Genomic DNA, 21,265 nt, shown 5'->3' with positions numbered 1-21,265 from the left:
TTTAAAATTCCCTCAATCTTCCAAATTGAGAAAAGAGGGTTGTTAAAAGGCATATAATACAGTAATTTTTTTATTATTTGTATTATATTATTTGTATAGTTATTGCTTTTAACCTTGTAAGTAGCCCAAATTACCTTGTGGCGAGATGGTTGGCAAACAAATTTAATTAATAAATAAAGATCAAAATGTGGATCTTGTCTTCTCTGAACACATCCGGTCCCCAATGTTTAGTTCCTATCTCCTGGCAGAGGAGAAGTGCAGCTTGTACATCAAAAAAGCTGATCTACCCTTGAGACAGGCTAAATAATTTATGTCCTTCCTGAACTGAGTAATTACATTTAAAAAAAAAAAATCCAAACCAAAAAGACAGATCTCTCATTCTGATTAGATGTCCTGAATTTAATTATTTTTAGTGTATAGAGAGCTAGATTTTTCTCAGTTTCTCTACCTTTAACCCCTGATTATCTGACTTCAAACAGAGATTTTAAGTTACAAATATTGTACACAATACCTTCTTATCCTGAGAATCCAAAATATTATCTAGCCATTTGTATAGATAGCCATCCGGTGAAAGTCCTACATTATCTGCAACTGGACCACAACAAAGCACTGCAGACATTGCCTTAAAAAAATGGATGAAAATATCAGACAAACAGAACTGTGTTTCTATTTAAATTAAAAAAATATGTCCTCTCTTTCTCTGTCTAAACATATATCAATATATATATCATATTATAAAATAGTTATATAATTATATTTACAGTATATATTTATAAAAAATATATTTGTAAGTATTTAGTATTTCATTCCCCAAGAACTAAGAAAACTGAACATTCTTTTGTTGCATGCATTTATATAATTTATCAAGGATCATAATTATTGGGAGCAGTAAAAGATTCTATTTTGTGCAATTACTGTCCAGTTATTTGACAACCCCTACATAAGAGTTATGATCATTCCAGACAATTTGTGTAATCATATAACAAAATTCTACAATAAAAGCTAAGCATGTGAGAGCTTATTACCTTTAATGCACAGTACTGATGCCTATTAATCTGCATATTTCTATCACTGTATCTGTCCAAAGGAGTAAACATGATGCTGAAAGGTCCAGCCCAGTGACTAAACAACATAAACAGACTGTGACGGAGGCTCTGCTGTGGAAAGACGCTCCTTCTCTGATGCACTGCACAACAGTGGAAAATAGCAGAGGAAACATTTTGTAACAAATGAAATGAAATTAAAATATCAGAGACAATTGTTTACTGTTTTTTTTTTAAAAAATGAACTAGCCACCAAATATTGAGATTTTCTTCAGCAAAGTCCATGCGAGTGCAATAAAAGTCATCTCTCCCCTTATAATATTACCGTGATCTGTAATCAAATCAAACTTTCGGATCCTCACAGGTGAAAGGGCACCTCTGATGCAGGACCTCAAAACTGAGCATCCAAGTCAATAGGTCAAGTATGCAAAATCTACTAGCGTGTTGTCCAACTGGAAAGAGGACTCCATCCCCTAAAAAAAACTGGTTGGGGGGGGGGGAAATCCCTCCACCAAGTATGGGATCGGTCTACTTCAGACTGGAGACTCTGTTTGTGGACTATCTCACTGATAACACAGATTTGTTGATATAAATTACAGACGACATGAAATGACTATTATTAGCTGCTCAATCTATAAAAAAGTTAAACTGGATTTGTATGTGTGCATGCGTGGATGTGCACATGTGTGTGTGGACAAGTGCCTGCAGTTTTCTTGGTAAGAAATTTTTCAGAATTGGTTTGCTGTTGCCTACTTCCTACAGGAGAGCGAGATGACTGGAATTAAGAGGATTTAATTACGACCCATAATTCACCGCAGTTTTCAAGTTACAAGAAGTAGCACATTTCCACATGAGATGTTTTGAGGTTGAAATATAAACCAAATAATTGGGGTGGGGGTGGGGAAATGTTGTGAATACCTGGAACGTTCTGAATAATATTTGCCACTAAGGCACTAAAATGGCAACGGATATCTTTCAGTGTGTCAGAGTCCTTTTCATTTTCTGCTTCCAGCAGTTGTCTGGTAAGATCCACATACTCCAGTAAAGTATTGTTTAGGGAATGTGTTTCATTATCAAGGCCGCCACTTGCACTATAAAGAAAAGCACAAGCATTTGAATATAGACTTGTAAATTATCACAAACTATAGGCAGATTTCAGAAGAAAAATGTTAGTATTGTCAAATATATGAATACTATATGAATATATGAATACTGTATCCTGAATACAGTATAGTAGCAGTGATTTTATAATAATACTGTGCAAAAAAATTTTCAGTTTCATTCAAGATTCAGTGGCCTATTTTACACTGAAAATAGCTGTTTTGATATTTGTAGAAGCATTTGCTATTGTTCTAGCTATATATCAGAAGTATTTCTGGCTAAGAACATCTTCAAGCAGGCCTATTTTGAGTGAGCCACTTCCAGAAACTGCTTGTCTGAATTTGAACATTTTGAATATTCTTATCCTATAGTTAAAACTAGGTATTGTATTCCATCCTTAGTATTATGACAAGATGTCCAAACATGCTTTAGTATTTGGTTCAAAATATGGATATCTTGTTTTGGTGAAGATAATTGTTTTATAATTATTTTCGCCTGTGGGGGGAAAAATATCCAAAATGCAGAGCTGCATTCTGCCTTTGTTAGACTCAACCAAAAAAACACACAAAATAATTATTAACCAATGAATTAACTATTATTGTCACTAACTTGTCAAGAATTTTCTGAATAGGAGAAATATTTTGTGGATTTGTTTATTTCCCTCTCTTTCTAGTACTACTCATGAGAAAAGAGGCCCATTATTTAAAATGCCAACAGATTTGAGCTCATCTACCTGCTGTGGAACAGAAAAGCAGCTGAACTCACTGGATGAAATATTTCCTCAGATTGCCTTACTGGATGGAAACTAAAGGATCTGTGTGGAAGCCAAGTTGCTTCTTGGGATTTATATATAGTAGCTGCTTTTTACGATTTATTTATAGTGGGAAGTCTCGTCTTCACTTCTTATAAAATAAAGCCCAATAAAGATTTTGGCCATTGCACTTTGAGTACCGAAAGGAGCAATGGACCATCAGCAGTAAGAGCTGATGAATATCTCATCTCTCATCCACAAGCAATTCCTGAAACATAAGTGCCTATGGGAGGTGGGCAATTGCTGTAGGAACAGACAGCAGCAATAGGTAGGGAGGAATTTTGATGATATACATGTTAGTATAAACTCTCAGGTTATGTGTCTCTGTAATTTTTTTGAAATGAGCCACTGTAGCAATGCTAGAAGAATTAATCCATTTTTCTCAACTCTGAACACTTTAAGATGAGTGGACTTCAATTCACAGAATTATCCACACTTCTTCAAGTGGCCAAGGTTGAGATACACTCAATCAGAGGAACTACTCCATATTTGGCGATCTGTAACGCCGATATAATTCTACTATAGAGAATGTGCAAGTGAATGAAAGCCATTGTGGTTAAATGGACTAACATCAGGGAAGTCACCCTTAGCTTGTTGGATGACACTGGGCCAATCAGTGTGTCTTAGTCCAACCTACATCGTTGGGGAGATTTGTAGGGAGAAAACAGGGAGAAAAAGTATTGTGCCCACTGCTTTACGTACCTGAAAGAAAGGTGAGATATAAATCAAATAAATAATAATATCCTACGACCCTCTTCAGCGCATCAGCACAGTATTTAAGGTAGATTTCTGCAGACCATTCTTAGATAATATACTTATCTACGTTTTTGCTGGTGTGTGGCTAAATAAAAATCGATTGCTTACCTGTGACTAATGACACCAGCATCTGCCAACAGTTCAAATATTCGTACAAGTTGCACACGTAATATATCTCGCCGCCTACGTCGTTTCATATTCTGTTTTAGAAGTTAAAGGGAACAGCATGATAAAGCTATATTGATATTTGACATCGGCAGAATAACATGCAAGTTTGGACATTTAACTACCATCTGTTTGAACAAATAAACAATATGATGCTTTGTTTTGGAACACTGATAATTATTGCACAAATTTGGCGTTTTTGCAAAAAATGGGAATTTCAAAAGCTAAATCATAAACGTGTTATTTCCCGCCAGAACAATATTAGGGGTCTTTGGTGCTCTCTGAGCTTGGTTGTTTTCTGGAAGACATTTTATTATCCAAGCTAAGTAACGTCATTGGTACGGATGATGTTACCTACTTTGGGTAATGAAATACCTGCAAGAAAACAATTACACTTGGAAAGCACCAAGGATCGCTCTTCATCCCTGAAGTACAAATATTCTCCTTTATCAGCAAAACAATTTTAGACATGTAGACATATATATATATATTTATATGTGATGCTAGACTATTATTACTTTAATGTATGTAAATGTTACCAAGATAAAGGCCTTATTTAAAATACAATGGACAGTAAAAGGAAATCCTATGCAATTCACCCGGATGCAGAAAAAAAAATTCTGTTACGACAATACATTTAATCTTACCATAGAAACAAGCATTGTGCAATTCTATTATTGGACAACAGAAATGTGAAAATGTGTGGCTCATAAAAAGTAAAAAAAGAAAAAGCTCTAATGGAAACTTTCAAATCACAAAATGTGGAAACTCCCCATCCTGTAATTCTGGGCATGGTTAAGGCATAAGATGGAAACAAAAACGTGTAAATCAACATTGGGCAACTCCGCCAGCCTTCTGTGATAAACTAAAACCTACCAAATCACAGCTAGGCCCAAGTCAATAAAATTAAGGCCTTTATCTTTTACTTGGGCAACCCGGTCCTGTACGCTGTTACTGACTCTGACATAATTTATTTATTTATTATTTATTAATTAAATTTCTATACCGCCCTTCTCCAAATAGGACTCAGGGTGGTGCACAGCCAAGGTAAAAACAGAGCATACAAAATTTAAAAACAGTATTAAAATAATTAAATATTTGGCCGTAAATTAAAACAATCCAATTTAAAATCAATTTAAAATTTAACTCAAGCCAGCCCAGCTAGTTGAAATAAATAGGTTTTCAGGGCCCGACGAAAAATCCGGAGGTCTGTTATTGTACGTAACTCCGGGGGAAGGTTGTTCCAGAGGGTGGGCGCCGTCACAGAGAAGGCTCTCCCCCTGGGGGTCACCAGCCGACATTGTCTGGCGGACGGCACCCTGAGGAGGCCCACTCTGTGCGAGCGTACTGGCCGGTGGGAGGCTATTGGTGGCAGAAGGCGGTCTCGTAAGTACCCCGGCCCTAAGCCATGGAGCGCTTTAAAGGTGGTCACCAACACATAAGATGCTCTCCTGCTGGTTTGCCTTCATGGACATCTTTATACAATTTCCTTGGAATTAATATTAACATTGATTTGCTAGGGCCATCTTCCTGGAGGTTTTTTCAGCTTCCAAACCTAGGCTGGGTATTCCCTGCAGGTCTTCCGCCAAAGTACAGGTAGTCCTTGACTTACGACCACAATTGAGAGCAACGTTTCTGTTGTTAAATGAGACATTTGTAAAGTGAGCTTTGCCCCATTTTACGACCTTCCTTGCCACAGTTGTGAAGTGTATTACTGCAGTTGATAAAGTTAGTAACCTGGCTGTTAAGTGAATCTGGCTTCCCCGCTGACTTTGCTTGAAAGCACCTGAATTTTGATCACACGATTGATGGAATTGCTTCAAAGGTCATAAATGTGAAAAACGCTCATAAGTCACCTTTTTCAGTGTCGTTGTAACTTTGAATGGTCATTAAATGAACTGTTGAAAGTCGAGGACTACCTGTACTGATTAGGCACGATCTTGCTGAATTTGCAATCCTAAGAGAAAGTCATCCAGCTCCTGATGCCTGCTAGATGTCCTCTTTCCCCAACCAGGGGCTTTTCAAATATGTTGCTACTTCAAAGGCTCATTGTGTAAAATCTGATGTGCCACAAATTGTAAGGCTTCTATTTAATATTTAGAACTTAGAGTAACTTTATTGTCACTTTGAGTGTACACTAATTGGCATACATTAAAATGAAATTTCGTTGTATACAGCTCTCAAAGGATCACCACCTCCAATATACACTACATAAACATGACAAGATAAATACAAAATTATGCACATACCCACATATATTATATGACACAGAGAAACAACACAGTCGAGCTAAATTTAAATTAGAAATGCAGAAATTACTGGATACTCAACATAGTTTTAAAAATATTTATTACCTCTGGCCTTCTTTCAAGTGCTTCTTTAATTATAGGATGCAACTCTTCTATTAATTCCCTGTGTAAGAATTACAGATCAGTTTGGTAATACTTTAAATTCAACAGTTGTATTTCTAAATATTACATGCATAAATATTTAGATATCAACCTCATGGTGTCCGTCTCTCTCTTTCTCCCTCTCTCTCTCTCACACACACACACACGTTCACATGATAACAATAGAAAAGTATAATTTAAAGTGTAGTTGTGTAATTTACTAATAGTATTAACAGGCATTATAATCCCTGCCAGCAAACAATTGAACATATTCAATTTTTCCCCAAAGTATACGTTTTTCATAAGAAATATATAGAAGAATATTTAAATGATAACTTTAAATACTTTTAAAAACTAAAGATTCCAGCATTTTGTTAGCAGCCATCAGAATGGGTGAGGTCATCCACTGGTAAAGTGGTGGGATTTTGTGATGCATATTGCTTGCCTTTAGTTTTCCAGATCCTTAAGCCTCACTTCCTCAAATACCCCTCATAATATATCCTTGCTCCATCCAGTTTGGCATGCAGTCCTTGATATATCACACAAAGCCTGGAACAATCCATTAGGGGGTAGAAATTGGGCAGACTTCCTTTATGAAGGAAACTAGATGCTTCCTACTCTAGATTTGGGGCCACAAGCAGAGCTTGTCCCCTAAAGGACAAATGTTTGATTTCCCTCTTCTCCAAGCGCTACGACTAGTAATATTCACTACTAGAAGGAAGGTTAAGATTACTGTACAGGAATTCCAGAAAGAAAAAAAAACCTGTTTTCTTCCTTTTTATGATGAAAGGGATTGAAAACGTATCTCTTTTATAAAAGTGGATACTAAAAATATGCTGACTGTTTTTATAATTGCCAATATTTCTTATCAATGTGGGAAGAAATCCCACAATGTATAATTCTTGAACAAGAAATATGATGGGATCCAAAGGGGACAGGATGTGTTGCTAAGCGATTTGACTCGGCCACCAGAAAGTTCTGTCAACTATAGGGTTTTCCCACTCACTTTATTATTTGTATTTATTTGCATGCTATTTAGCGCTAGGCAAAACAAGAAGATTAGTTTTACGAAAGGATGGGATTGTTGGGCTTTATTTTCTTCCAAGCCAGCAGCAAAAATAGATACTTTTAAAACATTTACCTAAAAGCCCCTGGGCTCGTTCTGCCAAGGCCCAGCACGAGGGATTCTGTAATTTCCATGCTCTCAGAGCGCATCATTGGAACAATGTGCTTAAACAAGGATGAAGGGGATGGTACACCAATTATCTGGGGGGGAAAAAAAGGCAATCCAAGTTCACTTAGTATGGTGTTAGGTTGAACAGTAATAATGCTCAAGAAATTAAAGACAGGGAGGAAGAATTATAAAACATCCCTGCACATACGAAGATTCCGTGGTATACAAGATTTCACAAGTTATTTGAACGTTACAAACATATCTGGTATTTCCGATGTTTGCTTTATTTCACTATGTTAAATCTAGCTGTATGTTTTTCCTGGTACCATATTAATCAATTAAGCCCAGTGAAGAAATGATTTTCTTTCCAAAAGCTAAACATTATTATATATTTATAGATGTAAGCCAAAAAGTACATGCTGAGTTTGTTAGTTGATCTATATTTTATGAATACGTACATGGAATCATGGTGCCATAAAACATTTCAATAAACACTTCTTCCAAAATCTTCAGCTTCAAATACTTTTCTTAAACAGCTTTTGAGAGGATTCTGATACCCAATTATTTATCTATTTTTGCATCCAGCTATACTTCTTTTCATAACCTTTTACATTAAAGAGACGACATATATATGTATTTCACTGATTCTAATTGCCTCATGTTTTTACCAAGTTTTATTCTGGAAAATGACATCACATGAATTTGGTTTTCATTTTCATTCAGTTAAAAAAAATATTTCAGAAAACTGCTTTTAATTTACATCTTAGAAAAAAAGTTAGATTTCCTCGGCACATACTCAATCCCATCCATCAAGCAAAGAGAATCCTCAGATGCTGCCTCTGCTTTAAGCTCACACACAACTGCAAAAGGCATATGCAGAGTGACTGGGCATTAGGAATAATGTCAATCTTCCCTCTCCTATTGGTGCAGGGGTTTCATGCGCTTAAAATCTAGCCTCAAACAAAGGGAGAGAGCTGGGAGAGGTTTGGAAGATAATTTCTAATGTACTCCCAATACCTGTTTGCATTGCCTATTGATATTCAATGATGCACACAAAAAAAGTCAAAGAAGAGACTAACTAGCCTTATTAGGCTCCTCCTTGTGTAACTGTTGCATTTCAAATGAATTGCAATGATTGTAACAACAACAGAAGGTTCACAAATTACTATATCCCTAGACTTTTCACTATATTTAGAGATGGTTTTTGTAGTTGGGAATTGGGGCTCTGACTAGTCTTCATGAAACTTGCAGACATTTTACTTTCCATCATTTCCCTTCCTGCCCTTTTCTTATTTATTCTACTCCTCACTGGTTTCTCCACATGTAAATTATGGACTTTAAATTCTTGGGAAACATCTGTTTTACTGCTTTTTGTGAAGTGTCAGGCACACCTGTTACAGTATAAATTTTAAAAAAAACCTATTTCCCCCTATATTCTTTTCCTTTATTTTATGAGTAGGTACAGTTCTTCGGGTTATATTAAAAATAAATCTTTGTGGCTAACTACTAACTGACTTTACAGTTTCATCTATGAAACAAATACCACTTCATCTCTGTATAGGTAGCTGTGGACCTATGACTGATTGTTTAACAATCGTTTGAATTTGCAGGGTCTCAGAAAGAGTGCTTTATAGATCATAAGGTATTTCTGGCCCTTATGAAATGCTGTGCACCCCCCACACCTCATAATCACATGACTGTCAGCCCTGGAGCCATCTTTAATGGGAGTCTTCAGGGCTGCCACAGCGGTGGTTGGGCAAGCTGTGGGAATGGGGAGGGGGAGGTAGAGATAGTGTGGGGTATGTAATCATAACATTCTTTCCTTTGGGAGTCAAGGATGTCTCGCCAGCACCTGAGGAGTTGGAAGTTGGTTGAAGTTGGGAAGGTAATCGGATTGGATCATGTGACACCTATGTGCTTCGAGGGACAGGAACTTTGGTTGTACTTTTGGGTGGGGAAAACACAGCGCTTTCAGATTTGGGTTTTCCCCAGATGTGCTAATATGACATCTCTAATAAATCTATACTTTGAGGAAGATGCCTGCCTCGGAGTTTTAATTCTGTTGGGGGTTTTACTTGGAATACTGACAATGACCATGATCTGGATACTTGGTAACCTGTTTGCACTTAACAATCATTTGCCAAGCTCCCTGTGATCATGCGATTGCTATTTGTAATTTTTCTCTGTCAGCTTCTCCAAAATATCAGTGGGGAAGCTGGCGGGATATGTTGCAAGCTGCCACCGCCTGCTGTGAGGACTCCCTCTTGTCTTTGGAGGCTGGCTGAAAGAGCTGCATGCTGAGAGGAGCTGAACTCCTTTGGTGGGATGGAGAAACGGGAGCTCAGAACCTGATCATTTCAGCCTGGCTTCTGCACTGTGAGTAAGGAATTTTCTTTTGAACCCGGAGGAAAGATGGCATCCTCCTTTAAGGGGCAGAAACAGAGCTCAGATCCTGATGGTTTGAGCTCTGTTTCTGCACTCCACAGAAACACCTTCCACTCGTCTGTCTGTCTCTCCCTCAATTTATTGCGTGTTGTTTATATCTTATGATTTATGATTGTAACTATGATTTATGATCTATGACTTATTACTTTGTTGTTTGTACGTGAGCTTGTGCATCAGAGACAAATTCCTTGTGTCTCCAATAACACTTGGCCAATAAAGAATATTCTATTCTATTTTAGATGCTTTTAGCTGTAAACTGTCCAGAGTCACTCTGTAAGTGAGATGGACAGTACCTAAATTTGATAAATAAAATAAATATAATTATGGGATTCAGCTTTGACTATTTCCTCTGCAAAGACCAGCTTATTTGAGAGCTTGTGTATCCAAACAGTAACTCATTCATTTCTAATACAATCTGGAGTTTCACTAACAAAACTGACAGCTTAACTGACAGCCAAATGAAAAAAAAAAAAATCAAGCATCATTTTACAGAGAAACCACATATAATAAATCATTTCTATGACGAAAAGTAACAAGTGGGCCTTTAAAACTTTGTAGCTCTCCCTACACTAACCTTTCCCTACGCTGGCAAATACATCTTTTGATTTTAAAAAATGGTGGGGAACGACACTGGGTTTCTGAATTTTATTTCCAATAACTGAACAAGAAAATGAAACCCAATCTTATAATACCTCAACAAGGAGAAAAGAAATCCAAACTGCTTAAGAAGAACAGAAATATAAATTGCTTAATGCACTGGAGGAACATACTTTTGAATCAATGCCATAGCCACTATCTGGAGTAGACGCCAGCGTCTCAGGAGGGGAGCATCTGACGGAACCTGTGGATGCAGAAGATGGCGTAGACATTGTGGCACTACAACAAAGAATCAGATAGTTTCTCCAGAGCCCAATGTAGGAATCACTGCTGATGGCAGTATTTACTTTCTTGGCATTCACAGGGCTGCTGTTAAGGGGGGAAAAAAATGAAAAGTTGAAAGGAGAAAATGTTGTAATGCATTGAATATTTAAGGTTAAATGAGATTCAATGTTTAAGCAAAATATCAAAACCGACATTTATGTGTATTTATTGAATTTATTTATTGAATTTATTTTGCCGCCTATTCACCCATGGCGACTCAAGGAGGCTTACAGAATATAAAGCCACATTTAAAACAATAAAAACTAACAAAAAGAATAAAATAAATTAATATAGTACAATATAATAAAATCACACACCCCCCACCCTGGCGACAGGAGGTCACACAAGCCATTTAATGGGCTCCATCCCGCTCTGGGTTCCCCAGGCCTGCTGGCAGAACTAGGTCTTTAGTGCCTTCCAGAAGAGTATTAGAGTAGGGGCCATTCTAATCTCTGGGGGGATGATGTTCCAGAGAGAGGGAGCCACCACAGAGAAGGCCCTTCTTCTGGGTCCCACCAGGTGAATTTCTCTCGGGGATGAGACCCGCAACATTCCCTGCCTCCCCACTCTGATGGGTCGGGTAGATGTGACTAGCAAGAAATGGTCCCTCAGATAACCTAGTCCCAAGTCATGAAGGGCTTTAAAGGTGACAATCAGCACCTTGAATTGTACCTGGAAGCAAATCGGCAACCAGTGCAGCTCCCGCAGGAGAGGTGATACAGGTGCACATCAGGGTCTGCACAAAACCATGTGGGCCACTGTATTTTGCACCAACTGGAGCTTCCGGATGCTCTTCAAAGGCAGCCCCATGTAGAGTGTGTTGTAATTTTCAAGACAGGAAGTGACTAGGGCACGAGTGACCGTGAGTAGGGATTGTCAGTCCAGGAAAGGGTGTAACTGGTGCACAACTTGCAGTTGCACAAAGGTCCTCCTGGCCACGACCGCCATCAGCTCTTTGAGCAGGAGTTGTGAGTCCAGGAAAACCCCTAGATTACGCACAAGGTCTGTTTGGGGTAGTGCCACCCCATCCAAGACCAAAGGTGGCAATTCTCCCTGAGCCAACGAACCCCAAATCCAGAGCCACTCGGTCTTGCAAGGGTTTAGTTTCAACCCGTTGCTCCCCATCCAGCTCCTTACAGCCTCTAGACACTGCGAGAGGGAGGACACGGTATCACTTAACTCACTTAACTGGGCCGATATATACTTCTACAATAATTACTCTGGCGTAGGAGGAGGTTTTAAAAGAATCTTTGTATTCCTAAAATATTTTTTCTATTGCAAGGGAACAATAAGGGTGACTTATCAGTTTCTCCAACTCCTGTGAAAATTCTAACACAGGTAGTTGTTTAGTGCCCATTTATAGTTATAGTAGTGATGGAAACTATTTTTACGGCCAATTGTCATATTTATGATTTTCACAAGTCTGTAAAGCAAAGCTAAAGCACAGATGCTGTTTCACTTAGTGACTGCTTTGCAGTTGCTGGTCCCAATTTTGGTTGCTAAATGAGGATTATCTGTATTATACTCCGTTATAAAGTTGGTAATTTAAATTCAGCTATGTACATAAAAACAATATTAAAATATGAATTGATAGCACTGCATAAATAATTTTGCTCTAGCATTCCACATTTTTTTTTTAAAAAAAGTCAAACCTACATTTTTCACTGAATTAAAATATAAGCTATTTTTTTTCAGCCTGTTTTCTCCAGATACATGAAAGTACTTCATTGTATTAAAGGGTGACTTACTTTATGTCAACCTGGGGAGACAACAGTTGGAGCCTGGTATAAGCAAACATCCAAGCATAGCTCACTGCGGTGGGACAGTGCTTTGGAAGATTTTCTTGTTTCATCAAACTGGAAAGGCTAATAATCCAGGGGTCCTGACCCTGAGACACATGTGCAAATATCCATATATGTGATGGACTGATGACATCAAATTGGTGGCTGATAGGAGAAGAGCTCCAGTCAATTAATGTTTGTAAATCTATTGAACTGGGACAGTACAATAACATAGTCTGTGTATGGAAACAAAAATAGATTCATTTAGCTCACCGAAAATGCTTTAAAAATGGTAACTGAAGCTACGGGCATACATAATCTAAGGCTATTCCCATTGCAAAATGAAAATGGCTTATTTGGAAAAACAAAGTACTATATTTGGAAAAAAATGAAAATATTCCTTTTAGGTAAATTCAGTCAGATCACAGTTTACAGAGCAATGTACAAACTTTTCTTATACTGCTTCCCTCACCAACACAAACGCTCTCTCTTGTTAGAATTTACTAATTGTAATTAGTAATCATATTAACATTAGCAGAGGTGTCATAGGAACTCAGGGATTTTCAAAGGAAAGAAGAAAAGGCTAGAAAACTTAACTTTACACAATTAAGATATTGGTATCATTACATTTCTGATGGTGAGGACACAAAACAAATGTACAAAATAAGATTATTCTCTTAGAAGTGGGGGAAAGGACAATAATCTCTAGCTGTTTTAAAACAATTGTTCTTAATGTACAGGCACTATAGAATGTTATCAATGCAGGTATTTCAGTACACGAATGAATTAGCCTTTCAGAAATAGCCTCATGCTGAAATGGCATTTGTGTGTATGTTCCTTGCTAGAGTGGTTGAAGGGATAAGAAGATTTCATCCCTGTGGTGTCAGTCCCTTTAGCCTTAGCTCTTATGTAAACTCTTTTCAATTGTAATTGTCTTTTATGTTTATCATTGCATCGTCTGTAGGCTTCCCAAATCATGGTGAGATGGGTTGCATATAAATTTAATGAATATTTATTTATTTATTTATTTATTTATTGGTTCGATTTATATGCCGCCCTTTTCCGGAGACTCAGGGCGGCTTACAATGCGTTAAGCAATAGCCTTCATACTTTTGTATATACCTGCTTAGTAGGGCTTTCGGCCCCCTCTAAGCGGTGTTCTTTTTTATACAAAGTCAGCTCATTGCCCCCACAAACCGAGTCCTCATTTTACCTACCTCGAAAGGATGGAAGGCTGAGTCAACCTTGAGCCTTGTGAGATTTGAACTCGCAGTAATTGCAGGCAGCTGGCAGCTAAGTGCTATTTAACAGCACTTTAGTCCACTGCGCCACCAAGGCTCCATAAAATGAAGACATACATAGCTATTGAAAGATCAGGCTAGTTCAGAAAAATAGGTAGTGACTTACTAAATATAATTTTATTAAAATGTTACTTGCTATCTATGCCAACAAAAATATCAGGGAACACTCCTAAATTGTGAACCTGATCTTCCACAACTAGTTAAATCCCAACTGCAAAGCCTGGCTTTCTACTGCAATTCTTTGTTTAGATTTGATTTAACTTGCTCATTCCCATGAGTCATTCACAAGCTTTAATTTAAAGTGCGAATGAAACCTAAATTGCAATTTTCGAAGTATCTTCAGATTTCAGTTTAGATCAGGGGTGTCAAACTCGATTTCATTGAGGGCTGCATTGGGGTTGTGTTTGACCTTGGGGGGCTGGGGTGGGTATGTGGCCAGCTCAACGTCACTTGTGTTGGGGATGCCTGTAGGCCTGAGCCAGTGGTGAAATGTAAAATTTGTTACTACCGGTTTTGTGGGCATGGCTTGGTGGGTGGGTGGGTAATGTGACTGGGTGGGCATGGCCAATTTTTTTTAACTTTTAAAACCATTTTTTCTACGTCTTCAGCCGAAGAGGTTGTAAAAAAAAAAAATGCTTTTAAAAGCCTCTGATGATCCCAGCTCAGTTGCCTGATCGGCAGAAGCTTTTTTTCTTTTAAAAACATTTTTTCTACAACCTCTTCTGCCGAAGAGGTTGTAGAAAAAATGCTTTTAAAAGCCTCTGACGATCCCAGCTGAGCCGTGTGATCATCAGAGGCTTTTTTTTTTTACTTTTAAAAGCGTTTTTTCAGCCAAAGAGGTTGTAGAAAAAAATGCTCTTAAAAATAATAAAAAAAGCCTCTGATGATTGTGCGGCTCAGCTGGGCATGGTGGGGGAGGGGGGGCAGGGATTTTTGTTACCAGTTCTCCGAACAACCTTCCTCCATTGCTACCGGATCGGGCGATCCAGTCCGAGCCGGGAGCATTTTACCCCTGGCCTGAGCGCTCTGCCAGCAAAAATGGGCTCCCGAGCTCCGTTTTTGGCTGCAATGGCCTCCTGCAACCCTCTGCCACCGAAAACGTTTTTGCTGGGAGAAGCACCACAGGCCAAATCTAAGCACCCTGCAGGCCGGATCCGGCCCTGACACCCCTGGTTTAGATGATAACAGCAAACTTGAGGCATCTCATTCCACAGCTTGGATGATCTCTCAGTCTACTATAACATAAAGGTTCCACCCTCTCTACAGTCTACAGCAGGGGTCTCCAACCTGTGGGCCATGAGGGCATTGTAAATGAGTCACCGGAAATGGCCGGTGAGTGGGCATGCACATCCTCATTTGTGTGAGCAGTGGGCAAGTGCATGCTCACATGCTGCATTTATGTGAGCAGCAGATGTGCGTGCACTCTGCTCACACATTCTTCCTTGAAAATGAGCAGCAACAGCTATTATATAGACAAAAGACACCTGCATTTTCAGTTTTAAGTGTGGACTTGGGATAGCATTGAAGAAAAGCAAATATTCTGATTTCATTTGCCAGAGTAAGCTGTCCCTTACTCAGAGGGATTATTTTATCTACCAGAAAGACAACCCTAAATTTAATACTTCATCAGCATTATCCTTCAAACAATACAGAAAGGAAGAAATACGCATAAAAATTTGCCCACCTTCTCAACCTACAATTGCCAACTTCTACAGTACCCTGGCCCCCATGCAAATATGTGAGCGTTGTACTTGTATATGAAAGTATGTGCTTGAAGCTACACTTTAATAGCTATGGATTAAAATTATTAATTGCCTGTAAAATAAACCACCATGTATAACATTATTTCCCTACGTGCATATAGTGATCATTCTCTCTTACTCACAGAAGCAAAGAGACTCTTCCCTCCTTCCAGAAGAAAACCAGTAAAATATAAGGAAAAAACAGCATGTTGAGATGGGGAAAGGGAAGGGATAGTTGCACTAGAAGGGAAATGAAGAGAAAGTGATGAACCAAACTGATGAGGTGAGAGAAAGAGGCAGCTAAACAGGGAAAAAAATACAGGAGAGAAAAGGAATGAGGCCGGGCCCGGCCATTTCCATTTTTGAAGCAATGTCTGCAACTATTTGCATCTCCCACCCATTCAATCATTGTCAGCAGCATCTACTATTCTCAATGTCTATGGAGATTCTCAGTCATCCAGGTCAGGATTGTCCCAAAGGTATTTTTTCAAAAGGCAATTGTTTTTCCTTGAAGAAGTCTTGCTTCTCATCCAAGAAGTTTCTTCAGTTCAGAACTGAAGAAGCTTCTTGGATGAGAAGACAGACTTCTTCAAGGAAAAACGAAGTCCAGTTGCCTTTGGAAAAAGTACCTTCGGGATTACAATTCTCAATGAACACCAGCTCTCCATTCATGTAAATCATGTGAAAGGGTAAATATGGCAATTAGACTTAAAACATTTAGCTTCGGCCTATAGGCTTTTTGAGATTTAAAACGTAGTGTTCAATATTTATTTCAGTATGTACAGGTAGTTCTCGACTTACAACAGTTCATTTGGTGACCATTCAAAGTTACAACGGCACTAAAAAAATAAGACTTATGACCGTTTTTTCACAGTTACGAGCTTTGAAGCATTCTCATGATAACGTGATCAAAATTCAGGTGCTTGACAACTGGTTCATATTTATGATCATTGCTGTGTCCCAAGGTCATGTGATCCCGTTTTGCGACTTTCGGATAAGCAGTCAATGGGGAAGCCAAGTTCACTTAAGAACTCGGTTAATAACTTATCAGCTGCACTGATTCACTTAATAATGGAATCAAGAAAGGTTGTACAGTGGAGCAAAACTCACTTAACAAATGTCTCACTGAACAACAGAAACTTTAGGCTTAATTGTGGTCATAAGTCGAGGACTACCTGTACAGGACTTGCGATACCGGTAGTTCTCAACTTACGAACACAATTGAGCCCAAAATTTCTGTTGCTAAACAAGACAGTTGTTAAGAAAGATGACCTCTGTTGCCACAGTTGTTAAGTCAATCAGTGCAGTTGTTATGGGATTCATTATGAAAATCTGGCTTCCCCATTGACTTTGCTTGTCAGAAGCCACCTGGGATGGTTACCAATGGTGATCCCATGACTCCAGGACAGTGCAACTGTCATAAATGCATGCCAGTTGCCAGACGGCTGAATTTTGATCACATGATCCTGGGGATGTGGCAATGGTTGCAAGTGTGAAACCTGGTCATAAGCCACTTTTTTCAGGGCCATTGTAACTTCGAACAGTCACTAAATGAACAGTTGTAAGTAGAGGACTACCCATACATTATAATGTGCATTATATGTATTAAGTAAAGCAAAAAAATTAATCAATCATTAAGCATTTGTTATTCTTCACAATTTCTAAAGAGTGAATCTTACCTGGTCAGCACCAGTGAGATGTATGAAACTTTCCAGAATTGATGAACTCAATCTGTCCATTACATCTATGGCCAACTCATCATCACCCTAAGGACACAAATATCTGATACATGACAAAGCCAAGGCAACATTAAGATAAACACAGATGCACATAACAATTTGCTTACCTTAGTCATGTCTAAAACGGTGAAGAGAGCTCTTATTTCCTTCAGACAACTGACAGCTAGTCTTCTAGTGGCAGATCTTGTGCTACAAAGGATAACCAGTGCAAAGCCTTCAACCACATGGAACACACTCAAATAAGGGGTCCTTTCCAGGGAAAGGGTAGGAGCAGTTCCATTGGCTACGCCACGCTAAAAGGGGAAAAATAGAAATGACTAAAATCAATGGGATCTATTCATTTGTATTTATGCTTTCCGAATACTTAAAGGTAAAGGTAAAGGTTCCCCTCGCACATATGTGCTAGTCATTCCCGACTCTAGGGGGCGGTGCTCATCTCCGTTTCAAAGCCGAAGAGCCAGTGCTGTCCGAAGACTCTCCGTGGTCATGTGGCCGGCATGACTAAACGGCAAAGGCACACAGAACGCTGTTAAGATTCCCACCAAAGGTGGTCCCTATTTTTCTACTTGCATTTTTTACGTGCTTTCGAACTGCTAGGTTGGCAGAAGCTGGGACAAGTAACGGGAGCTCACTCCATTATGCGGCACTAGGGATTCGAACCACTGAACTGCCGACCTTTCGATCGACAACCTCAGTGTCTTAGCCACTGAGACACCGCGTCCCTTACTAAGGGCCATATAAAAGCCCCATGGGCACTTTTACCTCCATGCAAACAAATGGGACAACATTTTCATCTTGCTGTCCAATGTGGTAAGAGTCAGGCACTTACAAGAATACGACCAACTATTGCACAGCATAATCATCTATGTATTCACATATCTAACATAATGCTCACATTTGTGGGAATTCATTACTCAATTAAAACACATAAATTCCTACAGTGTAATTGTACCTGAGTTTCTTGGTTCTTGTTTTGTATTTGGACTGCTTGCTTCCACTGACTGATCAGCTGCACCAACATCTTAACTGCATTGTCCAGGAGAGTAGGATGCAAATCAGTGACTTCACGGACAATAAAATAAACAAATCCTGACAAAACATCTTCCCGCCAATCTGGAAAATCCAGCATTAATGCTTGTAAAGTATTGAAAGCCAGTGCACGCAGTTCTTCATCCATGTGAATGGTCAGCCTGTTGACAATTTTTTTATTTTTTAGAAACCAATGAAGAATTAGCCTACCTATTATAAAAACAAGTTAAATCTGAAGAAGACGAAAGGCAATATACAGGATTGGAGTGGTAATTTGGCAATCCTTGCATTATGCACAATTAGCAACGATGCCTGGTACAGATATAGAACTGCAGATGATTTAATTGTGATTAAATTACTTCTGAAACCGGAAGTAAACTATAAGATCACTCTTTTCCCAAGTTCTTCTACTCCCTGGAATGAACTCCTGTCCTTTCACTATTACCTTTCAGTTAGGTTTTATTCATCCTTATTACTTTAGAATTAAATACACTTTGTGTATCATTAGCACAGGTACTATTGATTTGCCTGCAGCCATCCCAGATCAGCAGTCTACCAGCTCTGAGCCATATCTCTGCCAGACAATAGATGAAACTGCGACTTGAATTGGATTTGAATTTAAAACCAATTCAAATTCTAAGGTACAATTTGAAACTGTAAAACTCTACATAAGAGCAGACCCATATAAATGAAGAGTTAAATTCTCCTGTATGAACCGGTTCATTAATTGAGATCTACCTGAACCCAACATTTAGATTAACTTTAATGAGTAGCCAATATTTATAGATAAGCCTTGATTGTGGAATACTCTCTGCTAACCTTTTACATTTTAAGCAGCAAACGAGAATATTTTGTTTTCATCTTATAATGTATATTCTAGATTGTAAGGTATTTTTCAGAATAGTTCTATAATTTCAAAAACTGATCTTTTGTAAATATCTGAGGAATCTCCAACTATTCATAATTTTGATTTTCTAAGACTATTTTATTTTCTAACGACAATCTGGGGGATAAAAGGAACTCTTGGAGCTAATGATGATAATGGATAATTTCAGACTCTCATTTTTAAAAATTACAATAATTTTATCTTAAAGTTTGACAAAGAGATAAAACAGAGATGTCTGAGGATACAATGGGCTCTCTATTGTTTACTCCATTAAAAGCCTGGCTAGTCCTACCTTGCAAGCAGTTCAATAAGGTCATTTCTGCTCATTCCATCTGGAATCAGTCTTGGGATAGCAGCGATACAAGTTCTAAACAAATCAATTTTTGGTTTTCTCTCACCCCTGTGAATGAGAATATTACATGAGCTTATTTCAAGTGACTAGATTGACTGTATATCCACACCAACTTAAGAATTTTATTTTAATTACAACTATTAAGTTATATATTTTAACTGATCTACAGAAACAGATAAACAATTATATATATTTATAATGATTAAGCCCTAATGGAAACAATGGCTTATTACACTAAACAGTAAAAATAAAAGCCATGATGACCACAGAAAAGAAAAAAAATGAAGCAATGTTTATATTAGGGCAACTGAAAGTTTATGGAATGATTATAGATTTCTGCTGATTGTCAAAAACAGCTCTTATACTCACCATATCTCATAAGAACTAGCAGGCTAACTATGTACGTAAACTGACATTGCAAAAGTGAGATGTTACTTAGAAAATAGGAATTTCTTCTGTATTATAGCAACAAAAGAATTGGTGAATATAATTTCCCCTCAGATTAACTTTCTTCTTCTTTCTTCTTTTTCTTGTTTTCTATATGACCTAAGAACCCAATCAAAGCCAAGGCAAAGATGACCACACCTGCCCAGGAAGACTGAGCACAACACAGGTAAACATATCATCTTGCTACCTCATTGCTAGTTTTTCAGTGGACTGCAGCTCCCAAAACACACTAGATGCTTTCCAGTGACTAAAGTTTCTTCACAGGATCAGGCTCTGACTTTAGGCTCCTGGCAGATAGGAGATTGCATGCCTCAGCTTCTTAAAGCTTCTATAGCTTTTTTTTTTTTTTTTTTTAAAGGTACAGATCCTCTATGGTATGAGGGGGTCCATATCAACGAATAAAGAGATATAAAAGCTTTATTGAAGTCTGACTACAGACTTCATTCTGTAGTCTGTTTTAAACTAACTTGTCAGATGACGTACCAGTTAAACGGACTTATCGAATAGTCAGATAAATCCAGATAGTTTCTAGAATATGCCTGGGTAATTCTCCACCATCTCTGCTAGCAAAATGTTATAATCGCTATTGTAATTATTAATTATTAATATTAATAATGTAGTTATTTACTAAATTTATTATGGCTACCCACTTGAAAAAAAGACTCTGGACAGCTTACAACATCCAAACCTTAAATAGTTAAAACACAGCAGCAAAACATTGGCAATCTAGACTAAAAATAAACTTTTTATTAATAAAGATATCATTTCGTAACTTTTATTTAAAGTTTAAAATAACTGCACTGAATTAGTTGTACTTAATGTGCTACTTACGTGATCATATCTTCAGGTTCCTTATTGGTCATCTGCACACTCGTCATGCACATTGGCCTTCCAACTTCTTTGTCTAGATGCCTAAGTATGCTATCTAGTGCTTTCCTTACTTGAGGATAGTATATCGACATTCCTGAAGGAATAAGTTCAAATCATTTATTTCTTAAATGATTCTTGAATCTTATTAGATACAAGTACTGTACAGATGACTTAAAAAGAAATACCATTGTGTTTTATTTTAAAATATTTTTAAAGTCATAAATTTAAATTGGGCATCTGACTACTCAGATATTGGTTAAACGTTTTAAAAATATTTATTCAATTTATTCTGACATTATTAGTATCCCTGAA

General features: G+C 37.9%; 1 protein-coding gene across 3 annotated transcripts in view; it reads right to left on the bottom strand.

The window, feature by feature from the left end:
* The window catches only part of FRYL (FRY like transcription coactivator), a 132,098-nt gene that overhangs the window by 58,322 nt on the left and 52,511 nt on the right, over positions 1–21,265 (bottom strand). For all 3 annotated transcript variants that reach the window (XM_070948879.1, XM_070948878.1, XM_070948877.1), the window contains 13 exons: positions 20,915–21,047; positions 19,577–19,684; positions 18,322–18,559; positions 17,477–17,662; positions 17,310–17,396; positions 12,555–12,823; positions 10,656–10,851; positions 7,408–7,532; positions 6,231–6,288; positions 3,820–3,911; positions 1,962–2,134; positions 1,026–1,186; positions 512–622 (listed from right to left, as the gene is read on the bottom strand). In XM_070948879.1, the coding sequence (XP_070804980.1) occupies positions 512–622; positions 1,026–1,186; positions 1,962–2,134; positions 3,820–3,911; positions 6,231–6,288; positions 7,408–7,532; positions 10,656–10,851; positions 12,555–12,823; positions 17,310–17,396; positions 17,477–17,662; positions 18,322–18,559; positions 19,577–19,684; positions 20,915–21,047 (1,937 nt within the window). The remainder of the gene's footprint in view (positions 1–511; positions 623–1,025; positions 1,187–1,961; positions 2,135–3,819; positions 3,912–6,230; positions 6,289–7,407; positions 7,533–10,655; positions 10,852–12,554; positions 12,824–17,309; positions 17,397–17,476; positions 17,663–18,321; positions 18,560–19,576; positions 19,685–20,914; positions 21,048–21,265) is intronic.

The sequence above is a fragment of the Pituophis catenifer genome, unplaced genomic scaffold (assembly GCF_029215685.1).
Source record: "Pituophis catenifer annectens isolate HBS135680 unplaced genomic scaffold, rPitCat1.0.hap2 SCAF_8, whole genome shotgun sequence".
Classification (NCBI taxonomy): Eukaryota; Metazoa; Chordata; class Lepidosauria; order Squamata; family Colubridae; genus Pituophis; species Pituophis catenifer.
This window is presented reverse-complemented; position numbering and strand designations above follow the sequence as displayed.